Source organism: Saimiri boliviensis, chromosome 10 (genome assembly GCF_048565385.1).
Source record: "Saimiri boliviensis isolate mSaiBol1 chromosome 10, mSaiBol1.pri, whole genome shotgun sequence".
In the NCBI taxonomy this organism is placed as follows: Eukaryota; Metazoa; Chordata; class Mammalia; order Primates; family Cebidae; genus Saimiri; species Saimiri boliviensis.
Window position 1 is genome coordinate 89,026,943 of NC_133458.1, and position 24,224 is coordinate 89,051,166.

Consider the following 24,224-nt stretch of genomic DNA (forward strand, 5'->3'; position numbering starts at 1 on the left):
AGTGATGTCTGACTGCAACCATCCATAAGAAGCTCCAGAAAGAACTACAAAGCTAAGCCCCATCGACCTACCAAACTGTGAGAGGTAATCAAGTATTTGATGCCACTGAGTCTAGAGGTATTTGTTACATAACCAAAGATGACCAAGATGCATGGTTTTAAAAATGTGAAGAACATACTCCCTTGTGAATGAAAAGGATAGAAATTTATATCCATTTTTGTACATACATGAAGAAATACCAGAAACTTTTTCAAGTTGCTGGAATTGGGCACATGAGGAAAGGAAAGGCGGGAGATTTTTCTTGTATTATTTTTTACATTTTGTTCCTTTTTAGAACATAGGAATATATTACCTATTTTTAAAAATAAAAATTTAAAAACAGCTCCAGATTTAGAGAAGTCAGAGTTTGGGGAAGCTGGTTTTGAGGGTTTCGTTTTATATAGCAGTTATACCAACTAAAGCAAAGGGTACTCAGATGAAACTACCACCAGCAAGAGGAGGAGGTGAGCTAGAACTGAAGAGAAAGCACTGGAGAGAGAGAGAGGTGCCAGTGTTGAAAATCACGATGGTAAACAGCGGAGCTAGAGCAGGGTGTTCAGGGGAGAGAAGTAGCACGGAAACTGTCTCTTGCTAAGCTTGAAGAACATGCTGCAGGTGACTTCCATCCCCAGCTGTATGGAATTTGGGGCACTGACTCTTATGGCTTCTCTCATTTAATTTTAGTGGCTTCTCTCATTTGATTTTAAGAGAGCAAAAGGCAGATCCTTGCAGGAGAAACCCAAGTCTCCCCGTGCTGCCTCTGCTGAGAATGCCAGACAGAACGTCTTGAGTACTTGATACTAACTCTATTTTTATGTTTTCTTATGGAATGAATATGCAATTGAGAGAAATGTAGCAAAATAAGGAAACATGTTTCCAACCTAAAAATGTTAAGCCTTATTCATTTTATTTCCGTTTTCAAGAATCACAAATGTAACTATCTGCTATCTGACTGTTCATGACAAACCTGTGTGACATTTGCTATTATTTTTGTAGCACATCACGCACTATGCATCATGCATATATCCCCCTTGGGAATGATAAACCTTCTTCATATTTGCCTTTGTGGCTCCAGCTAGAGCCAGTGGCTGACAGGGATGGGTGTCAGACAGGAGATCCTCCCTATAAGTTCATCTGATATTCATTCATTAATAATCTTGAAACAAAGTCTGTCTGTTCATGCCATTTCATATGCTATTCACTGCCACTATCCTAGAAATTTTTTTAAAGTCAATTGTGCAAATTCACCAGGCCCTTTAGTACGTGGGACATTTTTGAAAAAAAAAAAATCGATATGGTTGAATGCCCAAGATGACAGAGGAAAAGCGTGAAAGAGAACTACCTTAACCAACAGACAGCAAGAAAGCGAAGACAATCTTGTCCCTTCTTTCCTTGTGGAAATCTACTTATCCTTACACAGGTCAAACAGTATCTCCTCCTAGAAGCCATCTCTGTTCTTTCCATTTGGGATTAATCCTCCCTTGGTAAACTCCAGTGTTTACCTAAAATTGTGATTCCACCTCTGTTACCATAGTCTATCTCTGCATTTGAATTAAGTCAGATTTGCTTATCTGACCTATGCGAGATTATAAACCCTTTGAGGGCAGAAATTATTCCTCTTTGTATTTTCCTCTAGCATCTAATACAGTGGGCTACCATATAGTAGATTATAAGCAAATAAATGCATGCATGAATGAATGCTGGATGGATAAACAAATGAATGAACAAAATTATGATTAGCTAAATGCTGCAATCCTAAATTAAGGAAAGCAAGACAGAGGTCTCCGCAGATGCACAGTCTCTAAGGTTGTAGGAAAGTACATTATCCCATGGGTGATGGGAGGCTATAAATGGACACCAGATGGTGGCATGTTCAGATCAGCAGGGAATGAAAATGATTTTAGCATCAGTATGTAAAGTGCTTTAGAATAGGGAGAGGCTGAAAGCCAGCAAAGCAGGTTACAGGATCCCAGGCATGAAGTATTAAAATGGTAATCCATAAGATCAAGTTCATGGAAACCTCTTCTGTGCTTTCTTTTGCTATTTGTATCAGTGCATTCTGATTAAACAAAGTGGTGTTTGTAAAACTGTTCGCAAACTTTAAAGCTCTGCACAGATAGCACTACCATTTTTATAGGATTGAAAAGGAAGGGGAAAATGAAATGATGCCCTGGGTAAATCAGAGCCTGGACCAGGAAAATAGGACAGAAAAGAGTGGAAAAGGAAACAAGGATTCAAAGTCAGGCCCACACAGAAATTAGAAACCTTAAAGAATATGCTTCTCCTCTGTTTGTGAATGTTAAGCATTTGTCGCATTCATCCAAGCTAAATACAGAATTATCTGTGAGCAAACCTGTCTTAGAGGGTATTAGCAACTTTATATGAGCTCAGATTGGCTTCTGAAGATCTTGATCAGGAGATACAAATCTGGGCCAAAGTACACTGAGAGCAGCAGAAGGTGTCCCAAGTTTTTAAACATAAAGAAGCCTTTAGCTTAGAGAAGATGACAGCACTCAAGAATGACAAGGGAGTTGTTGTCAAATATTTTGAATATGTTGAAAAAGAACTGGACTCATTCTATGCAGAGTTAAGACCCAAGTAAGAAACTACAGAGAAAAAAAGTTTCTTCTCAACATAATAAGGGTTTTTCTATCCATTTAAAGTCCTTTTTGAACGTGGAGTGGTCTCTGTCCCTGCAAAATGGGAGCTTAGGCAGGATTTGGTGGGATTTTGTTTCATCAGATGGAGGATTGGACTAAATGATCTGTAATGTCCTTTCTAATAAACGGATTCAGTTATTTCACTGGCCCTAGTACATAATGAAATGGTTAAGGGGCAGGGATTCTCAGACAGTGATCTGAGGATTCTGGACTTGCTCAAAACCCTTTCAGGGTCTTGGTCTGAGCCTCTACCTTCTCTTCTAACACCTATGCAACCCGGTTGTTGAGAAGATTAAATAAAATATGTGCAAAGACTCTAATCCACGAGGTGGCTTGTAAACTGTAGCTGGTGCACTTGCTTGTCTCCACGTTGCTGGTAGTGTAGTTATTTAATTCCCAGTGAGTCCCAGGGAAGCTGCATAACCTGATGACGAAACTGTGGTCCAGATATGATTTTTCACCAACTTTCTTTTCCCACATATTCCCCACTCTAGGAAAACTCCAAATCTTTGGATGGGTTATTCTTGAAGTACCTTCTTTAATGCCAACTATCAAAGTATAACTTTTTCATCCCTCATACTCTAAATCCAGTTGTAGGGAAGTAGAACAGACATTGAACACAGAGTTGAAAACCCTGACTCAAGTCTTACATTTATGATTTATTAGCTCTGTGACTTTAGCCTAACACTGAGCCTGTTTCCTTTTTTTTTTTTTTTTTTTTTTTTTTTTTGAGACGGAGTTTCGCTCTTGTTACCCAGGCTGGAGTGCAATGGCGCGATCTCGGCTCACCGCAACCTCCACCTCCTGGGTTCAGGCAATTCTCCTGCCTCAGCCTCCTGAGTAGCTGGGATTACAGGCACGTGCCACCATGCCCAGCTAATTTTTTGTATTTTTAGTAGAGACGGGGTTTCACCATGTTGACCAGGATGTTCTCGATCTCTCGACCTCGTGATCCACCCGCCTCAGCCTCCCAAAGTGCTGGGATTACAGGCTTGAGCCACCGCGCCCGGCCGAGCCTATTTCCTTATCTGTAAAATAGAGATAATAAAACCCAACCTTCAGGTGGTTATGAAGGCTAACGTAAATGATGCCTGTGAATGCCTGTGATGGTTAACCCTGTTAACTATCAGAATATGGTTTGTGAGGTGGACCAATATCTTCTGGCAAGGCGATTTTGGGAGGGATTAGAGGGAAGGGACAATTCTAATGGAATTCCAATACGTCTGTCTATGCTCAAATCTTAAAAACACTCTGAAGAAGAGACCATCAGCACAGGATCACATGTGAGAGGTAAAATGGGAGAGGAGAAAATACCAAAATTAAGCATTTGCGGGAGGAAAACTTTATTTTTTGTTTGAATTTTGCATTTGTCTTCCTAAGGCAGCACAGATCCTCCGTGAGGAGAGAAACAGATGGGATGGCAGCATTTTGTGGCTGTCTTCTGGAGCTTTACTAGAGAATTCACAGCTCCTTATAGTTACTGATGGGTATGCATTTGTTAGAATTTTCTGCCATGGCAACAGGTAATCCTCATAAAATTTCAGACCCTAACAAGAGGGCAGAGATGTTGCTTTTCTAGCCTTTCTGCCTTTGAGTTTGCATATTAATAGGCTTGAATACCTACTCAGTGTTCTAAATAAATGAAACTGCCTTGCTGGAAAACTACTTTGTGATTATTGCCTAAAAAATGACTAATTCTTGGCCGGGCATAGTGGCTCATGCCTGTAATCCCAGCCCTTTGGTAGGCCAAAGTAGGTGGATCACCTGAGATCAGGAGTTCGAGACCAACCTGGCCAATATGGTGAAACCCTATCTCTACTAAAAAAGTACAAAAATTAGCCAGGTGTGGTGGCAGGTGCCTGTAGTCCCAGCTACTCGGGAGGCTGAGGCAGGAGAATCCCTTGAACTTGGGAGGTGGAGGTTGCAGTGAGCCGAGATCATGCCACTGTACTCGAGCCTGGGCAACAGAGTGAGACTCCATCTCAAAAAAAAAAAAAAAAAAGAAAGCAAAAAGACTAATTCTTTATTTTCCCTGGACAATTGTGACAGCTTCCTGAAATGAGCCTTATGTGGTTAAAAATCTCACTGTTGGTCCACATTAGATATCTATAGAATCAAACTAAATATGATGCTGATTTTGCCTTAAGGAAGATATTAATATTTAATATTCTTTTTTTTTCTTTCTGGTTTAATCATAGATCATGCCCTGTAATCAAATAACCAATATTTATAGAACACCATGAAACAGGAGGCAGAGTTGCCTGAAATATTAAGAACTAAGATCAGGACAACTTGGAGGCATCACAGTGACAGGCAGTGAAACAACCCAAGATACAAAATAGTCAAAGCAGGAATGGAAAGGAAAGGCAGAGCTGAGACCTATTGAGGCAAAATCCCAGAAGATGATGACATGGGACAAAGGAGATGAAAGAAAGGATTCAGGAGAAGGCGATGCTTGCTCTCCACAAGCTGTCCAATGCAGTCCTGGTGTTCCATGCTTTTTGTCAAGAATAGTAAGATCATATCGAAGCTCCTCAGTCTCAACAAACTCATTTGACATTAACATAAAACAAAAACAAATAAGCACTTTTAAATTTGGGGAAACAAACTCTAGAAAACTGAACAAGGAATTCTGTGCTTCACCATTCACTGCTGACTCCTTTTGCATCAGGTCGAAAGTAATACCCCAACAGGTTGCTAGGTGAAATTATCCTACTTCTGAACATGTTTCAACGACAGGCAGGATTAAGACCCTCATCTTTTTACAGAATGGCCTGCTTCAATGGAAGCCCATTCAAATGTAATAGCTGGATTTACAGGAGTTAGATTTACCCAGGGCCTATTTGAAATCTTCTGTCCATATAATATTTTAATCAATGCACAGGCTTTTCTAAATTATTAGACAGAGAATAATAGAGTAACATGCACTTTTATTTCCATTTTACTGGTAAATGAGCAGAAGGCAAATAGGTTGGCTGAGATACATGGAGTACATCCGCCACAGCCCTTTAATTGTGGTCTGGCCTTTATCCCTATGCTGAAGACCATGGAGCACTAACTACTGATTAAAACCTAAGATAGTGGAGCCCTGAATGCTTCCTATAAATCCCCTAAGCCGGCAATACTTCTTAGGATTTACACACTAATATAAGAGATTCACAAAAGACACAACAGAGACAGTTTCTGTGACAAAACCTTTCCAGGAGAGGGAAAGATGAGTGATCTTGCTGGCAAAATCTCTGAGGAGGTTAAATGCACAGTCAGGTTAGTCATGCACTTCTCGTGATGCTTAACCCAGAGCTGTCCTCATTCCAAAACTCCAGGGCTTGGGTGTAAATAGTTTGCAGACGGTTAAGGTAGCCCAGAATGCTAAAAGTTATGTAACTTGGAGTGTCTGTAGCATTGTTCTGAGTGGTATCCGAGAAGACCTAAACCTCTGACATTCACTCTGTCAAACTCAAAGGAGAACAAAAGGGAGTGATGCTTAGCCTGAGCTTTACTGTACACACAGGACAGCTTGTATCATTCCTAAGAAGCGTCGTCAGTCATAGTCTAATGACAGAATCAACCCCTGGACAAACCAAATTTCACAAAAGTTATTGCAGCAGCTCCATAAGAAATGTATGCCTCAGCCGCAAGACAACCATTAAAATCATACAACACTGATAAAAACACATTTTCCCAAAATACAGATATGATGCAAGAGTACGCACTAATGAAAGTCAATAGGCATTGAAGGGATTAGGCTCTCATGTTTATAGAAGAAGAAATGCAGAGTGGTGGATTTGAGGCAGAGCTATTTACATGAGGCAAAGAACAGGACTGTCAGAGCACCCTTCCCTGCAGGTAGAGGCTACAAGAGTTCACCAGAGGATGGACTACTTACTACAGAAGGAACTCAGTGCAGCGTATCAGCTCATTAAATTAGAAACAGCAGGAGCAAGAGCTACATTTTTTTCTTTCTCTTTTTTTTTTTTTGAGATAAGGTCTCACTCTGTCACCCAGGCTAGAATGCAGTGGCACAATCATGGCTCACTATAACCCTACAACCTCTGCACCCCACCTTGACCCCTGGCTCGTGCAGTCCTCCTATTCAGCCTTCTGAATAGCTGGGACCACCGGCGTGCTATTTTTTTGTATTTTTAGTAGAGGCGGGGTTTTGCTGTATTGCCCAGGTTGGTCTCGAACTTCTGAGCTCAAGTGATTCACCCTCCTTGGCCTCCCAAAGTTCTGGGATTACAGGCATGAGCCACTGCACCCAGCCAAGAGTAGTATCTTGAAAATGGAAGCTTCATGTACACATATTGGTAGCCAGAAAGCAGGTTTCTTAGTTCTAGCTCCTCCAGCATTTTCACACCCTGAAATAAGAATTTGAAAGCTAGTAGTTTACTTGGGAAGTGCTCCTAAAAACACATAGAAGAGTGGACAACTTCAACACGATTAGAGAGGGAAGCCAATAAAAGGCTCATTATAAAGAAAGCTACAGCTTGGAGGCCGGGTGCAGTGGCTCACACTTGTAATCCCAGCACTTTGGGAGGCCAAGGCGGGTGAGGCGGAGGCCAAGGTCAGGAGGTGAAACCAGCCTGGCCACCACAGTGAAACCCTGCCTCTACTAAAAATACAAAAAGTTAGCCAGGCATGGTGGCACGTACCTGTAATCCCAGCTACTTAGGAAGCTGAGGCAGGAGAATTACTTGAACCCAGGAGGTGGAGCTTGCAGCGAGCTGAGATTGTGCCACTGCACTCCAGCCTGGGTGACAGAGTGACACTCCATCTCAAAAAAAAAAAAAAAAGAAAGCTACAACTTGGGTAATGAAGCTTAACCCTGCTAGAGAAAACTGGAAGCCAGTGTAGGGTTATCAGAGCTTCCTCACTGAAGGACGGGGGAGCTGAGGTGTTTATATTCTATGCCCATCTATCATTGGGCATCAATTCTCTGGTACGTCCAGCCTGCCCTGAGCACTGGTAGAGCAGGTTTCAGCCAGCAGAAAGAATCCTTCCGCATGCAGACATGCGATGCTGGCAGTTTAAAGTCTGGCTGGCATGTGTGACAGAGATGGGGCCCCAAGGGGAAATGGACAGGACACTGACCAGATCTACCACACAGGTCTTCCTCAGAAAACGCCTAGGTATCAGGCTGGGAGACAGAGTTGAGGCAGGAAGAAACATGCTCTTCCTCCAAAGTATATTTTTCCTCATTCACTTCTGGCAGATACCCACTTCCAATTTCCTGAATTTTCATGACTGAAAAGAGGCTAAGATCCAAAGGAAGAAAAGTATAACCGTTTGTGAAGGAAAGCAGAATGTGCCAGGCCACAATATGCCCCTTGGGCATCAGGATTATAAAGCTAAAGACACTTTAAAAACCAGCGTATACAAGAAGGGCTATCTGGCCCTCCCGTTTTTCTTCCTGGAAGGAGGAGATAAAACTCCCACGTGGAAACTGTCCTCCCTGTACCAGAAGGAAAGTAACATTCTTATCCTCAAGGGCCGAAAGTTAAAACGGAGAGAAATCGGCACAAACAAACCTTGTAAAACTAACTGTTATCTTCCTAGTGATTTCTCTACGATTATTTAACCCTTTGTCTTATCACCTCTTTATAATTTACTACTCTTTGTCCAATTCAGTATATAAGCATTCAACTCTAACTGCTTTTGGGGGGCCTTCATTTCCTTTTGAGGGCTCCTCTTTTATAAAACATAAATATATATTATAAATGTTTTTCTCTGTTATTTTGTCTTTTGTTACAGGGGATACATCTGAGAGCTTAGAGGGGTAGAAATAAAAGGATTTTTTTTCTTCCCTACATAACAAAATATTACAGATGGGGTGACTTAAGCAATAGAAATTTATTTTCTCATAGTTCTGGATGTTAGAAGTACAGATGAAGGTATCAGCAGGTTTGATTTCTCCGGAAGTCAATCCCCTTGGCTTGCCAATGACCACCATCTCACTATCTCCTGGCATGACCCTTTCCCTGGTGTCTCTATGTATGTCCAAATTTCCTCTTCTTATATAGACAGCTATCAGATTGGCTGGGGCCCACTCATATGACTTCATTTAACCTTAATTGCCTCCTTAAAGGCTCTATCTCCAAACAGTCACATTCAGAGGTACTGGGGATTAAGAGTTCAATATATAAATTTGGGGGATACAATTCATCCATAACAGAGAGTAATTAGCACATTCATTTATGCATTTAGATTTAGATTCATGCATATTTAGATTCATACATATTTCTGTGATGAAAGAAAATGTGTATTAATGAGGTCCAAATAAACAATTATAGTTGACAGTAAAAACATATTCAGAACTCTAGCTGTTGTCTTAAGTTGAAAGAAAACTTTTATGAGTTCCTCAAGACCCCAATCCATGATGTGAGGACCACCTGCAATAAGACTCCTAGTGTTTAATGACTCTTGGCTCTATCTATGAAACCCCATGTGTGATCTGTGAAAGTTACAATAACAGCAAGAACTAACCTCTACTGAGTGCCTCTTATGCATCAGGTGCTGTGCTAAGCAATCCGCATTGATTAAGTGATTCTTGTACTTGGGTATTAAATAATTAATATTTAACAGATGAGAAAACTGAGGTTTGCAGAGGCAAGTCACTGAATTTTTAGGTCTTTATTAAAGCAACTGAACTTGTCTCCTATCTCACAATAATACAAAAACAAGCTTTACCTATGCTGCATTTTTTTTTTTTTTTTTTTTTTTTTGAGACAGAATCTTGCTCTGTCACCCAGGCTGGAGTGCAGTGGTGCGATCTCGACTCACTGCAACCTCTGACTCCTGGGTTCAAGCAATTCTCCTGCCTTAGCCTCCCAAATGGCTGGGACTACAGGAACACGCTGCCACGCCCAGATAATTTTTTGTATTTTAGTAGAGATGGGGTTTCACCATGTTGCCCAGGCTTTTTATATTTAATTCAATAAATATTTAAGGTGAACCTGTTAAGAAATGAGCCCAGCCTTGGAGGAAGGCAGAAAAAACGGGGTAATTTATAAGACTTTGGGTCTGTCCCCAAGAGGCTGACTGTAATAAGCCTCTAGACTGTAATAGGGAGAAATAGACTCTATTAGGGAGAAAGCAGAAATGTGCTAGGTAAGAGCGAGATGTAATACAACCAGCTGCAGTTCATGGCATCATGAGAACTTGGGCAAAGAAGATATAAGTCCCAGTGGGGAGAGTGCAAAAGAACTTGAAGAGGCAATTGGCACTTGAGCATGTGAAGTGCAGTATGGGGCACTGATCCCGGCAAGTTCACCCACTCCTCCAGGCTTCAACAGCATGTTCTCATAAAGCTGAATTAAGAAGCAGAGCTCAGAACCCAGGAACACTTCCATAGAGAAGGTTAACATTTAAGAACAAGTACATTGTAGCCGAGGCTCTGTGTGGTGGGAGCCAGAGTAGCAGAGGTGGAAAACAGCAGCCCACGGGCTCAGCCTGAACTGCAGGTATGTACTGTTGGCATGCAGAAGGATTTTATAAAATCACATGCCAACATTTAAAAATTGGGAGGTTTCTCATTGAACTCTAGATTTTTGGCTGCTGTGGATAATCAAAAGATCTGGCTGTGCCGGGCCTGCTTGCCTGGCAGATGTGAGTAGCAGCTTCTCCTTCATTAGGTTAGACTCTCCATTTGCTATAGCCCCACCACTCCCCATTGTCTTGCACCAGCTGACCTCACTCATTTAAACTGCCTGCCAGGCCCCTGCAGCAGCTGAGGTTGTGTCACTTGACTGGGCATCATGGTGATTCCGAGGACTAAAAGGTGAATGGAATCATTTAAATCTTGGCTCTAGCTGCGTCATTTGCCTCTCTGTTCCTCAGTTTTCTCATCTGTTGAGGGGATACAATAGAATACCAAATCTACAGGAGCCACTTAACACGTGTCAATTACTCAGCACAGCATCTGATCCTCTGAGAGCTCTAAAGAGAGGTTGGGTCTCACCACTGTTGTTGTTCCAGGGTTTTGTTGATGTGTGTGAGTTTGTCTTTGGATGATCCTCCATTAAAGAAAAATGCCACTGAGCCCAGGTTTTCAGTTTGGACCATACTTAGGACAGTTAGTTTTGCACTGTTCCAAAAGCAGTTCTACAACTCCTACTCAGCCAAGCCATTTCATACATGCATCATTACTCCCAAAAGATGCCAGGAAAAATAGTCCCAAAAAGCATCTCATTGATGAAGAGGTGAGTGGCATCTTTTTTATCAGACCAGGCACAAACATTTCTCTTAAAAAAAAAAGTCAAAAACCTATCCAGTCTCTATTAAACTATGTATTTATGCAACATGCACATGTAATCAGAACAAAGAAAACCCTATTCTAAGAAATTAGGTGGCAGACATCAAATTGCCCCTAATGATAACATTTTAGACAAGATTAAAGATAGGAAAAGGGCATTATGGTAATATTTTTAATAGTTACATACATGAATCACATATATTCTTAACCTTCCTCAGCTAATAACCACCTGAGTTTATATACAGACAGGGACTGATTGCAGGCTCAGGGGAGGCAGGTGATAACATGTTGACTGCCAGATTAATCTACCAGGCATTTTAAATTTGCACTGAGTAAATCTTACATTGGATAATGAGGATTGGTCTCCCTTAAGAAGTTACATACCAAAAGCGGCCAGACTGTGGAGGGTACTCTCCTCTGTTTCTTTTGCTGCTATACTATAGGGGCTGAAAGTAGAGGCCAGGTTTCCTGATTTCAAATTCCACCCCTTCTGTTAGCTGTGTGTCCTGGGCAAGTGCCATAACTCTTCTATACTTCCGTTTTCCCACTAAAAAGTCACTCAATTACAATCTCTTGCACTGCGCCGCTGTGAGGACGAAATACAGTGTTTAGCACAGCACCTGACACATAGTAAGCACTCAGCGTTAGCCATTTATATTGTTACTAATTAAAGGTCAGTTGATTACCCCTTTAAATAAAATGCCCAGAGTGTTCACCGGAACTGGAAGAAATTCTGTGTTTTTGTTTCTCTCCTGAGCCCACTATCACCTTTGTGCCTGGAAAGGAGGAGGAACACTTGTTTTTCCTTAGTGAAATGCAGATTTACAAAGATTGAAAGGGTTTAGGTTGGAGCATCCAGATATTGGAACTGCTACAAGAAGAGAAGGCAGAGCTGCAGAACTGAGAAAATGACAGCGGTGCTTGACCATGAGAGAGAGAGAGAGAAAGGAAGATAGAGAGAGAGAGAGAGAGAGAAACTCAGTAATTATGTTAGTCTTTCCTTTCATCCCAGCAAATGCAGAAGATGCAAATGTTGTAGTCATTATCTGGTAGCCAAAGCTTCATATGGGTGAGCAAAGATGAACATTTTTAGCATCGTTTTGAATTATTGAGGTAACATTTATTTGTAGGAACATATGCAGTCAGATTAACATTTCAGCACTTTCAACTAACAGCAAACTTTCAAATCAGGTAAAGTTAACCCTACCGAGAACAATTTCCTATGACTTACAGGGAAATTAACAAAATGTATTTCATTTGTGAGCAAGTTTCAATCTCTCAATATTCTGGATTTACAACCTTACATGGGAATAATAGGTCCATGAAGACTTTGCTAATTTTTTTTCCCGAAGTCTGCTTGAAGAACTCCCTCCCTGTCATCATCAAGATGTACAGAACCTGGAGCTGAGATCTTGATGGGCCCCAACAGACATGCGTGCCTAGCTAATGATTCTCTTCACCTCTCTCTTAACCTGAGGACTCTTGGGCAATTTGGTGGGTAAATTTATGACTGACACTAATTTATACAGGCTTTAAAAGGGTCCTTTTCTGCCTTACAGCCTCTTGTCAGGAGAGTGGAGCATAGAAGCTGTGGCAGTACAGACCTGAGTAAAATGCACGGGAGGGGTGCCTTGGGAAATCTAACTTGGAACAAATGGATCATCTTAGATAAGGGCATTGTTACAGGACTGAATTAAGATGTCAGTTGAATCTGGGCACAGGCTGTCCTTTCTCTGCCAGAGGAAGCTGTCCCTCTGCTGGGAAATAGCCAGGGATTCAGTAATGAGAGGGAGGCTGAGATGCTTGCTGGACAAGATGGGGAGCAGGCACCTCTAGAGACAACAATTAGCAACTAGAAGCGAACCGACTAGGGCAGAGGAGAAAGCAGCCCAGGCACTTGATGTGCTTACCTTTTCCTATTGTTGTCTGAAAATCACACTGATGATCACTGTACTTGAACCTACAGGGCTTGATTGGCCTATTCATCTAGCAATTATCGTTTTGAGGGCTTTATACTTTTGTCTTAAGTTCCTATAATGTAAGTGGCAGGCATGGGTTTAGTTATTGCCTGGGCAGCCTCCTGTCCAGCACGGGGGTTCTTGGAAGGAACCTCGCACGACTTAACCAAGATGTCTGAGAAAGGCAGGGAGGGAGCCCTTTCCACAGTTCTACTGGGAGACTGGGAATGTGAATTCATGCCACTCACTACAAACTCTGAAAAGCTCCTGAGCAATGAATTTGCTTATGAACATGCTCTCCACTGGATCAAATGAAAAACAATGTGAACTCTGCCCATGGGTTATTTACCCAGCAGTGAATGTTCGGAGTGTCTGAGTTCTATTACCATGGAAGTCTCTGTGGACCTTGGGCTTGTTTTCTCTGAATGTAAATAAGCTCATGCCTTTGCATTTGTTCTCATGTGTCATATTTTTTTTTGAGTGACAGAATCATCTGAGAGGCTCTGCTCTGGGAAGCCAGTTCCTGAGGCCAGGGTCAGCAAATTGCAGTTCACAGGCCAAATTCAGCCTACTGCTTGTGTGTGTGTGTGTCTTTTGAAATGGAGTCTTGCTCTATCACCCAGGGTCCAACAGTGGGGCAGTCTTAGCTCACTGCAACCTCCGCCTCCTGGGTTCAAGCGATTCTCCTGCCTCAGCCTCTCCAGTAGCTGGGATTACAGGTACACCCCAGCGCACCCAGGTGATTTTTGTATTATCAGTAGAGACTGGGTTTCACCATGTTGGCCAGGCTTGTCTTGAACTCCTGACCTCGTGATCTGCCTGCCTCCATCTCCCAAAGTGCTGGGATTTCAGGCATGAGCCACCATGCCCAGCCATTTTTTTGTTTTTTTTTGGTTTTTTAATGAAGTTTTATTTATAGTTTGTCTCTAGCTGCTTTCACGCTACAGTTCAGAGTTGAGTAGTTGCTACAGGGACCGTCTGGCCTGCACAGCCTAGAATATTTCATACATGGTCCTCTATAAAAGAACTTTGCTGACCTTGTCACAGGGTATGGCCCCCTCTCCAGACTTCACTGGGAAGCCTGGGAGAGAGTAGGATGGAGGAGGAAGCATAACCTAAATTGGTTCATTTTCTCCTCTCCATGCAAAGGGATCTCTCCTCACTACTACCACAGGAATTACAAAGTTTCTTTTATTCTTTTACCTTTGACCCTTGGGTGTACAGAGGTAAATAAATTATATTCCTCAGTCCATGGTACAATATGATGGGGAGCAATGCTTGTTTTTTTGTTGTTGTTGCTTTTTTAAGACAGTCTTGCTCTGTTGCCCAGGCTGGAGTGCAATTTCCACTAACTACAACCTCTGCCTCCCCAGTTCAAGTAATTCTCTTGACTCAGCCTCCTGAGTAGCTGGGATTACAGGCACATGCCACCATGCACAGATAATTTTTTGCATTTTTAGTAGAGATGGGGTTTCACTGTGTTAGCCAGGCTGGTCTCGATCTCCTGACTTCATGATCTGCCAGCTTCAGCCTCCCAAAGTGCTGGGATTACAGCGTGAGCCACCATGCCTGGCCAGTGCTTGCTTATTTTACTTTATTTCATTCAACCTCTTCCCGTCTAGCTTCCCTCACTTCCCTGCTTAGGCAATGTTACTCTGCAGTGCTTGATATGCATGTATTCTTATAAAATGTGGTTGTTAGTTGTATGTGTTTTTAATGTATATAAATTATATTGTACAGTAAATCTCATTTCAGTCCATTCCTTTTCTCGGCAAACTATTTTTGCTCAGCATCATGTTTTTAAGATTCATCTGTGATGCTTGTGTGCATCTCATTCATTGTTTCTGATTACCCCTCAAAGCTTTTAGGGGGAAAGGATAGTAGATTCTTCTCTCAGAAGGCGTAGGACCTCTGCTGTGTGAGTTTTTCATAATACCTATTACACAGTAAACTCCCAGAGAAAATACAGACCTTTAAAGAAAGCTTGGCTGGGTACAGTGGCTCACGCCTTTGCAAGGCTGAGGAGGGTGGACTGCTTGAGCTCAGGAGTTTGAGACCAGCCTGGCAACATGGCAAGACCCTTATCTCTGTAAAGAAAAAAAACAGAATTAGCCAGCCATGGTGGCAAGCACCTGTAGTCCCAGCTAATTGGGAGGCTGGGGTTGGAGGATAGCTTGAGCCTGGGAGGTAGAGGTTGCAGTGAGCTGAGATCATGCCGCTATACTCCAGCCTGGGTGACAGAGCAAGACTCTGCTTCCAAAAAAAAAAAACAAAAAGCCTGCTGCCATACATGAATCACAATTACATCCATCAATAGAGACACTGAATTCTTAATAAACTCTGTTATCAAGCCTAGTTAGAAGGCAATATTTCTGAAAAGCATTCTGCATATTCTCAACTAACCACCCCACCCCACCAATATAGCTCTACAATCTTATTTGCGGCCAGCCATTTCCAACTATGCATTGTCTATATTGGGTTCTCAGTGAAGGCAGACAAGGCTTGGGGTTTCTCAGAAGATGTAGATTCAGGTGGACCTATCTCCAAAAGGACAACAAGGACAGCCACGAGTGTTTGTCCTTGGACAACTGCTGAATCAGTTCCATTATGTCCCTGGTGTTAGACTGACCTATGTGGGGAACATTCTGCAGTGGCCTCTTTCACTCCCACACCATGTGCTCTATAGGGAAGGTATGTTTGGTTCATAAGCCTTCCCAGCCCTTAGGCTCTGTGAGCCTTCAAGGGTTGCATGGTGGGATGATTTACCAAATAAAGGGAGTTCAAGCAATGACTTTGTATCACACTCAAGGAAAGAGTATTCAACTTCAACCAATTATTATTTTCGCAGAATATTGTAAATCCTTTCCTGACCAAAGATTTTAATCTCAGCTCTCATGAAGATTTATGCTTTTCATGCATCTTTTCTATATTGTTAAAAAAAGATCTTTGTCTTTTGATATCTGAGGCTTTTCCAGTATGAGAGTATGTAATAAATGGTAGACTATAGTGATTTGCATGCACATTTATAGTAATATTTGAATTTTAATGATGTTAATGTCAGGCTCCTAATGGAGATCCAGGAAGTTTTTGTGGCGTACCTAATATACCATTCAAATTAGTACTATCTGTTCTCCTACCATCCAGAAATGTTAGGGCATTGCTGATTTATACATAGGGCAGTGCCTTGAGAAGGGGAAGCAGTAAATATAAAAGGGGGATGATCTACTGCAGAGTATGATGGAGCAGATTTATTTATTGGACCAGAGGGCTGAGTCTCTGCAGAGGAAGGTGCCAAGGGACTGAGCACAAGGCTTCACTGTGGACACAACTGTCCCTGATTTTGTCCCTAGAGATCCAGACCAAGGCCCTTGGCAATGCTGCTAATTAAAGAGGGGGCCTTGATGATCCATAATTCACCCTTTTTGCATGCCCTCAATATCTCCTTAAACTCAATTTTCCAAACTTATGCATGGAATGGAGATCTTGTAGTTCCACTCCTGGCTGATTTTTTATCTGAACAATTCCCTCCCCCAACAAAAAGCACACACACGCGTTAAGCTTGTCTGAATAAGATAACTCAGGCCAACTCTCTGTCTTTTTATCTCTTTATGAATATGACTTCTATGCACACACATCTCAGTGTTGAGGACAGGGAAGCAATCTTCCCAATTTTTAATTAACAAAGGTGAAGAAAACCTCTCTGAAATTCAATCTAGGAAGGGCTATAGTTCTCGTGTATAGCTAAAGAGATTGTACATTAATTAAATTAAAGTGCCCATCAAGATTAAAGCAAGAAGTTCCATGACAGGAAAAGTCTTCATCAATGAGGAAAGCATGAAGCATCATAAATTTCATTTTTAAAATGTAATTTTTAGGGTAAACGGTTACAATAATGAAGATTTTCACACAGAGGTCCCTACTTTGTTAATCCTAATTAGGTATCTGGGGTTTTTTTGGTTTTTTTTTGTTTGTTTCTTTTTTACCTTGAGCAAGGGCAATCTTTTTAATCGTACTGCAGAATAGAAGCACTTTTTAAGCACTTCAGCAAGTCAGGAAAGGGCTTTCTGCTCAGCAGTTGCTCTACTAAGAAATCTTCCTCCTCATTCCTGCTCCCATACCCAAGACACATTCCAGAGTTTAACTCAATCTCTTTGACGGCTCCTAATGATGTTTATTCAACTATTTGTCATCTTCCCACCCACGTTCAAAGTCACTAAATGTCAAATGTCTTTTTTTTATTTAAATAAAACCAAGAAAATTATAATTCCTCAAGATAGTTAGGCCTAACGAACAGCAATTTTTTTACAATTTAAATGATGGCAGTCTCATGCCTATAGTCCTAGCACTTCTGGAGGCCTAGTTGGGTGGATCATTTGAGCCCAGGAGTTTGAGACCATCCTGGGCAACCCGGTGCAACCCCATCTCTACAAAAACTGTAAGAAAAAAAATTGGCCAGCTGTGGTGCCTTGTGCCTGTAGTCTCAGCTACTGAGAAGGCTTGGGCAACACATTGAGACCCTGTCTCCCCAAAACAAATAAATAAACGATGGGCAAGAGGGAAGTGCTAAATACCCATAGAATAGACTGAATTTGCAAATTAAAAAATACACAGAATCTACAATTATATCAAAATAACAATTCTAATTACAAAAACACATAAAGCCCTAATTTACTAGCCAGAGTTTTGTGAACTTAAAGCTATAAATATATGAGCTCAACACTTTTCACATTTGCTTTTTAAAAGGCATGTACTGAATTCATTTCTATCTGTACTTTAAGACATTTTCTAAAGGAAATCATAAGCCACTCTACTCCCCCATCCCCTAATACTTCGAGAGTTTTGGTTCCCTTGAATTGCAAACAGTCTCCTGAAAATTTCAAGGCTGCCTTATTTTTCAAAAGGATCGGGCTAGATTGGGAAGCAACAGGAAAGACAATGAAACGTTGCAGTTTTGTGCTTCCTGACACTTCTTAAGATATAAGCCACTAAACTCTTCTGTCATCCCTTCCTCTCCCTCATCATTCTGCCTTATTTTCATCTAGAACCCTTTGTTTCTCTATCATTACTGAGCTCTGTACAGAAAAATGACATATATGTCAGAAATTCACAAGCAATGAATAGTTAGTATAATGCTGAGAGTAAGGAGGTGAAGGAAAGATTTCTTTGGAGTTAGCTGCTATGAAGGAGGTACTTCTCTAAATCTGATTTAACCTTAAACCTGTGCCCCACTACAGAAAGATCATTTGCTTAAGGGTAACTATCCCATAACATCTATCAGGCTCTCAGCTGTGTCGTTTGAGGTAGGGCCCAAATGACAGAAGCATTCAAAGCACATACTGAGTTTATAAGAATACTTCCTTTCCATATTCCTTACTCAGATTATTTGCCAGCCCATGTGGTCATGGAAAGTCTGTAGTTAGAAACCAGCCCTATAGCACTTTAGGCTGGGTGCAGTGGCTCTTGCTTGTAATCCCAGCACTTTGGGAGGCTGAAGCCGGTGGATCATTTGAGGTTAGGAGTTTGAGACCAGCCTGGTCAACATGGCGAAACCCCGTATCTACTAAAAATACAAAAATTAGCCAGGTGTGATGGCACATGCCTGTAGTACCAGCTACTCAAGAGGCTTAAGTGGGAGAATCGCTTGAACTCAGGAAGCAGAGGTTGCAGTAGGCTGAGATTGTGCCACTGCACTCCAACCAGGGAGACAGAGCAAAATTCCCTCTCCAGAAAAAAAAAAAAAAAAAAAAAAAAAAAGAGAGAAAGAAAGAAAAAGAAACCAGCACTCTATCAGAATACTGTAATGGACCAGATTTTCTTTAGAAATAAACATATTTAATGCCATTAATATCTGAATAGTAAGTGCCTTTAAGTTGCTAGACTATAAGCTTCTAGAGGACAGGGATTCTTATCCGTTTGTTCACTAACATATCCCAAGAGACCAGAATAGTGCATGCATGTGTTAAGTGCTCAATAAATATTTGTTGATTGAATAATATTAGAAGACAAGGTTCAGCTCTGTGCATTAGACATTTGCGTCTGGGAAGTGGGAATAAAGAGGCAGTTGGAATCAACTCTGAAAAGACATGTAGTTGACTCCTAATAGATGTTAATCTCTTGGGAGAGTTTGCTTTTCAAAAGAGATTTCCCTTTTAAGTGTAACTGACTCACAGTAATGCAGGCTGGCAAAGGAGAGGCTGCAGAAGCAAAAGCAGTGAGGTTTTAATCGGCATGTCCGAACTATTCTGAAATTCGGTTAACTATGGTCTTTCCCCAGTTTGCAGAATTTTTAGTTTTTCTCCAAAAACTTTTCCTTAAAAAGTATTGTTTGCAACTACAACTTGTTTATGTGAAATACAAGCATACAATGGTTTTGGGTTTGTTTTTATTTTTGTTTTTTTGAGATGGAGTCTCACTCTGTTACCCAGGCTGGAGTACAGTGGTGTGATCTCAGCTCACTGCAACTTCCATCTTTCAGGTTCAAGCAATTCTCCCACCTCAGCCTATTGAGTAACTGGGATTACTGGTGCCTGCCATCATGCCTGGCTAATTATTGTATTTTTAGTAGAGAGTAGTTTTCACCATGTTGGCCAGGCTGGTCTTAAACTCCTAACCTCAAGTGATCTGCCCACCTTAGCCTTCCAAAGTGCTGGGATTACAGGCGTGAGCCACCACACCCAGCCTGGTTTTATTTTTTGTGGTGCTCATCCTAGGTCAGTGTTCTAATTATACCTAAAACTCACTATGGAGCTAACTCTATGCTCTCATGAAAATCAGCAGCCCAGAGATGAGAATCGTGGGATACAGCCTCAGTTCAGCCACCAGCAAATTAACAGTGTGACCTTTGACAAGTCAGGGTCTCTCTGTATCTCAGTTTAAGCATTTGTAAAATAGGTTTAAATCCATCTATTTCACCTCTCTCCCAGGGTTCTATAAGAATCAATGAATTGAAATGGTCATGATATGAAAACCTTTAAAAATTATAAGGTAAACAAGAAATACAAGTAATAAATGAATAGTGTGGTTGGACTAATGTCTTGGCACAAGGCATTGGACTAATGTCTTCACTCTCATTCCCACCCTAAAGACAACTCAAGAAACTAGAACATTCTAATCACGTCTCCTAGAAAATTTATGTATATAATTGCCTGCCTTTTGCAGCTCTGATGGAACGCAAGAGCTCTGGAGTTAGAGAGGGCAACTTTGGTTCAATATCGGTCTTCCAATTGTTAACTACTCCTCCTGTCAGTTAATCTCTCTCAGCTCCAGTTTCTCCACATGGGAATAATAGATATAAAGAATAACTGAGATTTGCAAGTGATTTGTAATAGTAATAATGGAAATGTATATTTGCATATTAGTTTTCTGAGGATCTGGGATTCAAACCCAGGTCTTCTAATTTCACATCTAGTTCCCTTTTCATTATTCAGAGTCAGACTTCTTAGATAAACTTGACATTTATCTCAGGGGTATGGAGACAATATCTGCTATTTTGGCATATTAAGTGGAATGTGTCTTTGAAAAATGTCATTCTTAAGGTGTCACCCTTGAAGCAGATTGTTATTGAAGACGTACTTGCAGATTCTTTGTGCAATTTCTTAATAAGCCTTCTTCTTGGTGCAAATTTTACCTATGGCAACCAGTGTTATAACCAATATTGACAGTTAGAACTCTATAAATAATATGCAAAGCCATAGTTCACAATTACATGCAGAAGTATCCAGGATGGTAAGAATTAGACTGCCTCCCTTGAAAATATTTGGGGACAGTCCGATCACAGCCCTGCAGTTCCCTGCCCTTCCTTCTCTGCCTCTTTGGGGCCGTCCTAACTCCCCGTCGAAAAGACGACCCTGTTATCAGTTTCCTGTGTGTTGCCTTCTTTTTTGAATTACGTCTATGCACACAAAGCTTCTAATTTTTTAAAAAGACTGATTTTGTAACAAAGAAAATATTTTACTGGGTAGTTGGTGGTAGGGTGGGCAGGAAGTGTAGTTTGATTCTGTGCATTGCTGTTACACTACTTTTCCAATCAGATTTTCAAGGCTTCGCTTGTGGGTGCAGTCTACTTGCAAATCTCTGTTATTCTTTATATTTACTATTCCCATGTAGAGAAACTGGAGCTGAGAGAGATTAACTAACAGGAGGAGTAGTTACCAGTTGGAAGACTGATATGGAACCAAAGCTACCTTCTCTAACCCCAGAGCTCTTGGCTTCCATCAGAGCTGCAAAAAGCAGGCAATGATATACAGAAATTTTTGAGAAGACATGATCAGAACGTTCTAGTTCCTTGAGTTGTCCTTAGAGCAGGAAGGAGAGTGAAGTATTGTGCTAAGACGTTAGTCCAACCACATTATTCATGTGTCAGTTGTAGCACATGCCAGAATTTCATCCTTTTTAAAGGGTGGATAATATTTTGTCCGTGTATACCATATTTTGTTAATCTATTTGTTGATGGACTTTTGGGTTGTTGCATCTTTTAGCTATTATGAATAATACTGCTGTGAACATTGGTATACAAATATGTTTGACATCTTGCTTTCAATTACCTTTGGTATGTATCCAGTAGTGAAATGGCTGGATTCTATGATAATTTTTTGCTTAATTTTTTTTGAGAAACTGCCTATCATACTCTTTTCCACAGTAGCTGTACCATTTTACATTTCCACAGCCATGCACAAGAGTTCCAGTTTCTCCATTTCCTTGACAACACTATTATTTTCTGCTTCTTCAGTAACAGCCATTATAGTGGGTGTGAAGTGGTATCTCACTGTGGTTTTTAACTTGCATTGCCCTACTGATTAGTGATAGTGAGTATTCTATTGCTTTCTGAATTGACTGAAACTCCTTGGCTGGGTAGCCAGGGCCCTGTAGCACTGTCTCACATTCTATATGAGCACCCTCTCTGCTTAGCTTTCTATTCTTCATCTTCCTGAGGCGGCCCCTTTCTCTGCCACCCCTTGGCTCACCCCCGCAGAGGCAGGGGACTTTTGGTATAGTGCAGCTCAGCAGCCCAGGATGCAGGTCAGGGTGGGGTAATAGGGAGGCTATATCTGGAAGGGAAAATGGAAACTACCCACCATTCCAATACTTTAACGACTGCTATATATCCATCACAATATCTAGGACAATCATGGGCTCATAGTAGATAATAAATACTTATGTATTAGAATATATTTTTGCCAGATGTATTAAAGCAGAAGTTGAGGTTGAGCCTGTGGACTACCTACTTTCAAATGTGAGTAACCGGTTACAGACTCACCCCTGCCCTCAGGTGATCAGACAACTGTTTTGCCTTCCAACTGTTATGAGTCCCATGCCATCATTCCCTCCTCTCCCCATCAGTCCACAGGGTCAACACATGGATAACTGTTGAAACTGGATGATGGGTATATAGTCTGTAATTTTGTGTATGTTTGAAATGTTCCATAATAAAAAGTTTATTCTGATAAAGACACCAGGCCTCGCCACTGACCATGTGATGAAAGGGACCACCTAGAGTCTTATCTATCCATCTATTTTTTTGCATTGGGTAATTAATTTGAGATCTATGGGTAATTGTTATTAAATTTAACTTTTCAAATTATACAATTCTGCAAAGCCTAATGCTTAAGACAATTTCTATACTATGATATATAAGCATAAATTATAGGTCATTACATATAGTCATTTTAAAGTTATGCTTATTGTCTGATGACTATATAAAATAACATTTAAAAAGCATTTAAGTACCTCCTATAATTACACTGAAAAATTTTCCCAGCATTACTGAAATTGGTGGCAAATCTTAGATACATAAAGTACTAGAAAAGTAGCCAAAAAAAGAGACATGGACTCAACATGCTGCCAAAAATAATAATAGAACCTTAAATGTTAAACAGCTTTTAAAAAGCTCTTCTCTGGAATGAAATGCATTCACTCAAGTTGTTGTTCCCCATCCTCCTGCTTCTTGTTATAGACGTGCCTTGCTGGCGGACTTCCTGATCGGTTGCCGGGCCAGTCCTACTGAGTCACCCGGCTGCAGCTGTTTAGTATGAGTGTGTGGAGCTGGTGGAAGCCAGGATGGAGAGTAGGCTGGAAACTGAGCACTTCAGAAAATTTTAAATTGGAAAAAAAAAAAAAAAAAAAAATGAACGAAAGCACTGAGTTGGTGCTGTGAGGGCGATTTCCTCTCTGTAGACATCACAAAATGTATTTGATGATTGAGGCCAAAATTGGTCTATTTGCTTTGTTTCTTTGAAGAAAAATGAGAATACCAAGGATTGTCCTCTGGCTGGCATCACGTTCCTCTGTGCACAGCTATTTTCTGTTACAAATGGTTTTATAGGTTGTGTAAGGAGTAATGGGCAAGAGTTAATATTTTTCTGTCATCACTCTGGAAAGTGTATCAGGACATTTCATTTCAATCTGTCCCTCTAAGTCTGGTTGTCCCTTTTCACATACTCAAAGAAAAATTGGCATGGGGCCCAAAACACAGTATGGGGTGTATTGATCTCCCTGGTCTGACCAGTTCGGCTTGGACCCTGGAGAAGCTGAGCCAGGGTGGACACTTTGTGAAGAAGGCCACTTAGTGCTCTCATCTAGGAAATGTTCCTAAAGTCACGTCCATGTTTCAGTGAGTCCCCTCAGTTTTAAGAAGAGGCACAGAAGGCCACAGCTTCTAAACTGCCTGCTTTTAAAAATGTTAATAAGTAATTAAAATTAAATAAGACAAGGCTAGGCGCAGTGGTTCAGGCCTGTAATACCAGCACTTTGGGAGGCCGAAGCAGACAGATCACCTGAGGTCAGGAGTTCAAGACCAGCCTGGCCAGTGTGGTGAAACCCTGTCTCTACAAAAATACAAAACTTATCTGGGTGTGGTGATGCGCACCTGTAATCCCAGATACTTGGGGGAATTGCTTGAACCTAGGAGGCGGAGGTTGCAGTGATCCGAGATCACACCACTGTACTGCAGCCTGGGCAACAGTGTGAGACTCGAAAAAAAAAAAAAATTAAATAAGACAGTGTGCTTAAAACATGTAGCACTCTGTTCAGCACATTGTAAGTCAATAAATGTTAGCTGTCATTTATGATTATTCTGGCTATGAACACAACAAACTTTACTCTAAATCACTTATTCATCTAGAAGACAACTATTGAGCACCTAGCATGTGTCAAGCACAATTTTTGGTCGATATGGATGTGGCAGTGTACACTCAAGGCAAGATCCCTGCTCTCATCAAACGGACATGCTTTGAAAGGGAAGACACAATACATTGTTCAACTAAGGAATTCCTTTAACGATTGTTATAAATAAAACAAAATGAGAGAGTGGGGATAGAG

The 24,224-nt window shown here is 41.1% G+C and overlaps 1 protein-coding gene across 3 annotated transcripts in view; it reads right to left on the reverse strand.

Moving 5' to 3' along the window:
• Window positions 1-24,224, reverse strand: part of RAPGEF5 (Rap guanine nucleotide exchange factor 5) — a 487,242-nt gene that overhangs the window by 258,913 nt on the left and 204,105 nt on the right. For 2 of the 3 annotated variants that reach the window (XM_074379607.1, XM_074379606.1), the window contains exon 1: window positions 14,880-15,137. The exons of the other annotated variant lie outside the window; for it this stretch is intronic. In XM_074379607.1, coding sequence (XP_074235708.1) covers window positions 14,880-15,122 — 243 coding nt within the window. In that variant the 5' untranslated portion in view covers window positions 15,123-15,137. Of the gene's footprint in view, window positions 1-14,879; window positions 15,138-24,224 lie in introns of those variants that run through there. 3 annotated transcript variants of the gene reach the window in all.